The sequence below is a fragment of the Micropterus dolomieu genome, linkage group LG21 (assembly GCF_021292245.1).
Source record: "Micropterus dolomieu isolate WLL.071019.BEF.003 ecotype Adirondacks linkage group LG21, ASM2129224v1, whole genome shotgun sequence".
NCBI classification, from domain to species: domain Eukaryota; kingdom Metazoa; phylum Chordata; class Actinopteri; order Centrarchiformes; family Centrarchidae; genus Micropterus; species Micropterus dolomieu.
In genome coordinates this window covers 22645448-22652808 of record NC_060170.1, presented here as the reverse complement: position 1 = coordinate 22652808, position 7361 = coordinate 22645448, and the positions used below count along the sequence as shown (strand labels likewise).

Here is a 7361-nt window from a genome sequence, read left to right as displayed (position 1 = left end):
CAATGTCATTTCATCGTGCAAACTCAAATGCCAGATCCCAACATTCAATTGCACTTACATAGTGAAACATTGCAGCTATGTCTCCTAGTTGTTTCAGATCAATATATTACTTTAAAGTCATCCTGTTTATCATCATGTCCCGTGCAACCTGATGAATGGACTTCCCATTTGTGTACCTCTCCCACTACTCTGTCCAAACCCACAATAGGAGTTGAAGCCTTTCTGTTTTCCATTCAGTGATGCTTAAGAATGCTATGAAAAAATTACAGTAAAATAGTTGGCTCAACTTCCCCCAGGTCTTTTGGCTCATATTACCCAATCCCTGTCATTTTAACAAACTTGTTTCATCCAGCACTTCAAGGGTAATGTCATGCTAACAGTATAGCCTCATATTGTAACTTCCTAAAGCACTAACTTCTCAAACATATCAGTAATTGTTCAGACATTAGAATCAGGACTCCTTGAACATAAAACAATCACCTTGAATGGCAAAAAACAGTTTTTTGATACTAAATGTGCTTATCAATTATTCCATGGGACTCTCTCCATCACAGGGTGAGTAAAAAGGATGACTCAAAAATATGTGGTCACATGACCAATTTTGTGTATGGTTGCAGAGAACTAAGGGGGGGCTCAACTTCCCCACAGGTTCAAATCAACACGCTCTACCCTATTAGTAAGTTGGGTACAATACTAAAACCTTAATTGTTTGTATTTTTCCATCCTTTCAGTGGGCCTGTTATTTTGTGGACCAGCAGTGCTTTATGTCTTTCTCTTCTGCTTCAGCTATGAATCACACTGACAACGACACAGGTTTTTGTGCAGCATATAGGTCATTGTGTGAGTGTGCGTCATAACCTGTGGTCATGGCAACTTATTCTTTGCTGCTTTCTTCATTATATCCATTCAGTTTTCCTCTATCTGATGTTCCTTTGCAACTCATCAAACCACATTCAGATCTAATGTGTCCTGGACTGCTTTTGAAATCTTTTGCTTTCAAGATGGCTCAAATCCTGTCTCACAGAGTAACATTTGGAAGATTAGAAAAATCCTCCCTAAGCATGTGGTCTGGTAGACGCAATAATAGAAATACTCCAGACACTGCTTCTGTAAAGTTTGTGTTGAAACTGAGTCAGAGGTATTAGAGGTATTAGGACACATTTGTAGAAATGTATTAAACTTGTGGTTGCATTATACTGAAATGTTAAATATGGAATTCAGTTGTGTTCAGCCGCTATGTATGTTTAAGATAAACAGAATATAAATAAATAGAATCTAGATTTGAATATGATTCTGTAGGCTTTAACTGAGAAATTTGGTCAACATTTGCTTCAACATTTGCAAAGTTGGTGACACTCAGTTCAGGCCCCCATGTTTTATGTTAAATATGTTATTTTAAATAGGTCTGCTTCTATTTGCTACTGGTAAAATCCCTTAACATGGCAAAGATCACATTTGTTTCAGGTTACAGGTGTCTCATCATCCTGAAGATTAATTTACCACATTCTATATGTAGGGATTTGAATAAGTAGGCAATATTACATCTTGATGATTTCATGAAGTGTCCATTTCCTTTTATATTTGTGAGGAATAACCATAGATTACATATCAAATCTATGGGATGTACTGTATCTTGATGGGGATCTCGCAGATAACCAATGAGCGCCCTCGACACGCCTCTCTCTCCTCTGGAAGAAATATTTGACGTGGCAAGAGCTCCGGACGTGACATAGCTGAACATCGTCTCTCCTCCTCTCTTCGGCTTAGTTACCTTACCTGCAGAGATCTGCAGGCACTGGTCCCGGAGCAGCAGAGCAGAGTCCTGGTCCACTATCTGAACCAGAAGAAAAGAATGTGGCTGATCGTGTTGGCCAGTTTGCTTCACTGCGCCTCGGCCTACGATGTGGATCTGAAGAAACTCGACGGGTTGGCGAAAGCGAGGGTGGAGGTACACTAGCCTAACACAGCAGCATTCATGATACGCTATTACGCTTCATACGTGAAAGTAGCCAAAATTAGTTTTACAGTGACGGTAGGTCTGGGATTAAAATCTTCTGAGTGGGATTTGCGTTAATGTGTGAATGGATGCGTTTTATTCCTTACATTGGGCGCATGCGTGAGTGCTTCATCTATAAGGATGAGTAAGTGTATAAAGTGGATGTAGCTCCATACGTTTACAATATAACCAAATTAAGGCTGTGTAGACAATATTTCATTCAACTGAAATAACCATACAATCTGCAACGAAGTGGCCTTTTAGCTGAAAGGGGCCTGAGGGTGTGTAATTGGAGGTCGGATTCCTGCATAAAAGTTTCTGCAACTCTACCCCTCTTTTTGAGAACAACCATGCACTTATCCCTCAGGGTATCACCAAATCACCAGTCTGCCAGCATCACAATAGAAATGCATGTTATCTGTTGCTATTGTGTTTGTCACACCTGCTACTCAATATCTGAGGCTCAAATTTCCACAGAAATGGGTTAGGCATCCTTCCCAGAAGCCTATCTAAATCTGTGCTCTGTAGAAAGGATTCAAGCTGCAGTGATACCAGAACATAAGAGACTTGCTGTAGAATTTCCACAAGGAAAATATGTTATAAAAATAGATTTCAGTAGCCAAAATTTGCCACTTATCTCGTTCCTAATCCAATTGATGTCCCATTTCTAAAGTAGGAGAACTGCTTGTAACCATTTCCTGTATCTTTCCAGACATGTGGTGGATGACAGCTGAACAGGCTCAGAGAGGTAAGTTACCCTCTATTATGTCATCAACAGGAACAAAAATGAGTGTCGGAGGCAGGCTGAAGCCTAATCCCTGCCTAGAAATGTTTGATCACTGAGAAACATTTGACGTTTCACATCTAGGGTTTCACATAATCCCCCACAGATCTGTCACTGAAACCAGCCCTGAGTGAAAAACATTAATCCCCACCTCTGTTTGTAGGTCAAAGCCTTTGTGATCCAGGACATTCCTCTTTAGTATCCTTTGACTCAACCACTGTTACTTGTTCTTAAATATTTCTGTTCATAAATTGCAGACTGCAAATATTATAGCATTTTCTTTCTGTGCCAATCCTTGACCATCACTACCTCAGCCATAACCTGGTGATGAAGCACATTCCTGGGGCCGACCCTGAGCTTGTCCTCCTGAACCACTATTACGAAGAGCTGGATGTAAGTCTTTGCTTTGCAGCATGTTTTACAAGATATTTAAGCCCCTATATGTATAATTGACATTATGTGACAATTACGTAAATCAGCGTCTGTGTGTTGTTTTCAGCCCATCCAAGGGTTAGATCTGTGGAAGTGAGGGGGACAGACCAGTTAGATTGAAAATCCTACACACAGGACCTTTATTTAAAACAGCTTTTTTTAATCCAAATTTGCTTTAGCAAATATATAAATATATAAAGCTGTGTTAATTTGTTTCACGCTACACCAAGCTGAAAACCCTCATTACTTTATAAAGCAAATTTCCTAGCAAACAGTTACCAATTAACACATCCAGCAGAAATGGTACCAACATCACATGCCGCTGCACTGACAATCATAGTCAATCAAATCATGGTGAAAATGTGTGATGCAGTTTTTCATGCAGCACTGACAATGACAGAAAAGTAAATTTACTTATTTATTTATTTAACCCGTGTGTGTCTTCTACAGCGGATCGCCCTTTCTGACATGACCCGCTCTGAGATCAACGAGCTGCTAGAGAAGCTGGGCTTCTACAAGAAGGCTGAACCTGAGGATGACGTGCCGGACGAGTATCGCTTCTCTCCTGCCAAAGACAGCCCGTTTAAAGACGAGGCTGCATACAAACCCTCCACTTCCTCTCTTGCCACAGAGAACGCCTCCTCAGAGCCCAACGTAGAAGTCAAGCATACTGACCTATAACCCATCAGAGTGGAGAAAAGTAGTAATGTCACAGTACCACTCTGCCCCATAGCTGCTCCATGACCAGCTGGTTACTGCAGGTGATGACAAAAAAATACTTGTCATTTCAGTTTGCACATATTGTTGCTGTTTGCTCTTGTTTTGGCAGCGATAATAACCCAACAGGCTGCTTTGTGAGTGCTTTTTTACTCCCCACCCAAAGACTGGATGTGTGTATGGTTTTTTTTATTCCATCATGTGTCAGCTGACTTCAGGATCTTTGCCTCACTTGGGCTCTCTTGTGTGTCTGATTGCTTCTTACCTACTGTGAAATTGAATGAAGCCTCAGGCTGAAAACTGTTTGACTGGCCAGAGGTTGATGCTACATGTTCTGGTGGGTTGGACTGATACACACAAGAGGATTCAAGTGGAAGTGTTTTAAAAGAGAAAAATAATAAAATGTTTGAAAATAAAATCATCTCATGGTCCCTGCCTGGTCCTTGCGGTGTTCAATGTAGTGTAGAGTATGAATGTAAGCATGTCTAACTCTCGACAGGAATAATCCGGTGTGGAAAATTAAAATGTCTAATGTTTGAGAGGATTCAGAGCAATAATCCCCCACAAATGCACTCATTTCTCAAATTGGTTTAATTTTAATTCACATTTAACTGTGGTGCACAGAAACATGAAATTATAAGGTGTTTAAGCTCTTATGTACAGCTCTCACTGCTTGGTGGAAGTTAATTGTTTTTCAGTTAGCAACAGTGGAATACTTCTCAATTAAAATCTACTAAAACAGAACTTTAAGAAATAACTTTCAACAAAATAAGCTCTGATCGGATTTTAAACATCTTCCTTATAAGGAACCAGCAGAATAAAAATCTTCATTTAAAAATTTTCTTTAGCTTCATGTCGTAAAATATACAATTGGCAGTTATGGTCAGTCATGATTACTCACGTTTACATAACAGAAAGCCGGCTTTCATCTGGCCCATTACCCATATGTTTTACTAAACATTGTGGTAGCTTGAGCTTATTGATTCATTTTAAACAAAACTTTTAGATGCATAAAGTATACACTAACGAAATACAAAATAATATATTTTAAAAATCTACTCAAGCATAAATAAAGAGCCCTCTAAAAGAGCTGTGTGTGAAGGTGTTTGGCAGGGCAAGGCAGTGATGCTGTGAGGTCTTTTTGTACATGTTGTCATTCAGCTGTAAGAAACATCAAGTAATGATACAATTCAGCTGTGACATCAGAGTGCAATCAACTCCACTTGTTTTCAATCTACCTGAACATGTTTGGACTGCAGGAATTAGTGCTGTTAAAATAATGATGATGATGATATAGTAATACAGGAGGGGTAGAAATCTGAAACATGTTCCCAGTAGCACTTTAGAGTTCAGAAAGGTGAGATTACTGCAACAATAACAATGTTACATCCTTTAGAGCAATGAAGAAAGAACAGCTCTGTGCTGATGTATTAAATAGTATTATGCTAATTGCTTAAATCAAAATGAGAATAATAACTTAATTAAAATACTTCAAGCAATCCAAGTTTGGGTAAAAAGGAATTAATAAAAAATTAAGTACCAAAATGAAAACCAAATAAGGGTGGGTGTATTTTTCTTCTTCAGTGGAATTACCAACAGCAATGCCAGCAAACTACAATAATTACAAAAGTGTAGCAGAGAAAAAGTTGGTACAAATAACTTAAAAAGGGTAAATACTATAAAAATATTTCTCTTTTCCCTCTAGATGTTTTTCAGTACACTACCATAGTGACACAGCCACTGCATGTTAAATAATACCTGGTACAAAGCTTAGTTTGAGTACACAAAAAACCCACGTAAATTTTAAAGCTTAAAATGTACCCTTATTAAAGCTTTGGCGCTCTCTTGCTGGAGAAAAGTGGACTTTGTGTTAACAATGTGTGTTCAGAAGAGAATCGAAATAATGAATACACATCACCACTGCCAACAAAGATAATAAGCAAACGGGGACACACACACACACACACACACACACACACACACACACAATCCCCAACTTGTCCATCAGAGATGTGCAACTCTGTGATGCAGCTTGTCTGTGAGGTCAGAGGTCACAGGGCCGACCCATGGACATTTCGTATCTGCGCAGGTGGTTGACCAGAGACTGTACATAGGTGAAGACACATTTGGAGTCGGGTTTATTACCCATGATCATCATGTCCTCCACTTCCAGCAGAGGCATACAGTTGGCGTACGTCCTGAGGAGCACAAGAGACAGTGTGTATGAGAAAGAGGAGGATGAACGGACAGGGAGAGGACCAGAGATGGAGTAGGGAGGAGGATAATCTCATCAGATTTCATATTTAATAATCCATCAGGTGATTTCTCATGGTCATTAACCAAACTGGTGGAACAGCAACAGCACACACACACACACTCTGACACACTCTCTGGCCCTTACTTATAGTTATACTCTGTTTTTAGAGATAAATCAACTTCACTAATACAGGTGTTTCAATAAGCAGTTTCAGGAGCAAAGATCTCACATGTGTGCTATGCAGAAAGTGACCACAGGGTGGCATTATCTCCACATACTGTAAACCCTCGGAGACATCCTGCACAAAGAGCAGAGTAAAAGGGAACAGAAAGAGGCTACATTTTTGCATGAGAAAACGTCATTAAGTATCTTTAAAAAGCTTTACAAGCCAAATGCATAAACACCTGTAAATTCTGCCTTTCCATCCTCTGTTTCGTTTCTAAACTCCTCAGTTCGAAACATTGTGATACAGTAGTTCCTTTTAAAGTATTGAACTGCAGATGGTCTTGGCTCTGTGCCTGGGCCATAGTCTGGCTATGTAGAAATGCACACATGGACACACACACATAAACGTGCATACCATGTTTGGTACTTTGGACCTCAGTAGCTTCAGATAAACATGAAGGATCAAATATCCAAAAGCAGCCAATAAAGGAGTTTTCTGAACCATCAAGTTTGATATAAATCCTATCAGCTGCTTAAAACTGATACACACACACACACACACACACACACACACAGACACACACTCCCCGCATCCCATTAAGTTTGTAAGAACCAAAGTCAGGTTCCTTCACAGGCTCACCCCCTCTCTCACCATGGGTTCAGTTTAAGGTGTAGTGTGACTCTAGGAGGAGTTTTTGGTTTTAACCAGGCCCTTCGTCACCAGACCCCTGTAGAACTCCTGCAGGTACGTATATACACACTTCCAATCCGGCTCGCGCATCTTCACCATGTCATCCACATCCAACAGCTGGGGACAGTCCACTAGTTTCCTGTGCCCGCACCCGGCAGGGGGGGGAAGAAAGATGGTGGAAGACGAGGGGAGGAAGGAAAGGAAGAGAACCAGGGTAAAGTACAGATAAGAAGAAGAGAGGACAGGACAGAGACAGTGGATAAAATGTGGGAAAGAGAAGAAGAAGGAGGATGGGGGGGGGGGGGGGGACAGAAGAAAC

At 40.3% G+C, this 7361-nt stretch overlaps 2 protein-coding genes across 4 annotated transcripts in view; one reads left to right on the top strand and one right to left on the bottom strand.

Moving 5' to 3' along the window:
- The first annotated feature begins 1708 nt into the window (after positions 1-1708).
- On the top strand, positions 1709-4360 carry selenom (selenoprotein M). Its single transcript, XM_046033961.1, has 5 exons — positions 1709-1948; positions 2709-2744; positions 2944-2978; positions 3095-3173; positions 3663-4360. Exons 1-5 carry the CDS (start codon positions 1853-1855, stop codon positions 3891-3893), a joined length of 477 nt encoding a protein of 158 aa, XP_045889917.1. The 5' UTR covers positions 1709-1852; the 3' UTR covers positions 3894-4360.
- Positions 4361-4502: 142 nt separating this feature from the next.
- The window catches only part of smtnb (smoothelin b), a 48849-nt gene continuing 45990 nt past the window's right edge, over positions 4503-7361 (bottom strand). For all 3 annotated transcript variants that reach the window (XM_046033960.1, XM_046033959.1, XM_046033958.1), the window contains one exon: positions 4503-6127. In XM_046033960.1, coding sequence (XP_045889916.1) covers positions 5974-6127 — 154 coding nt within the window. In that variant the 3' untranslated portion in view covers positions 4503-5973. The remainder of the gene's footprint in view (positions 6128-7361) is intronic.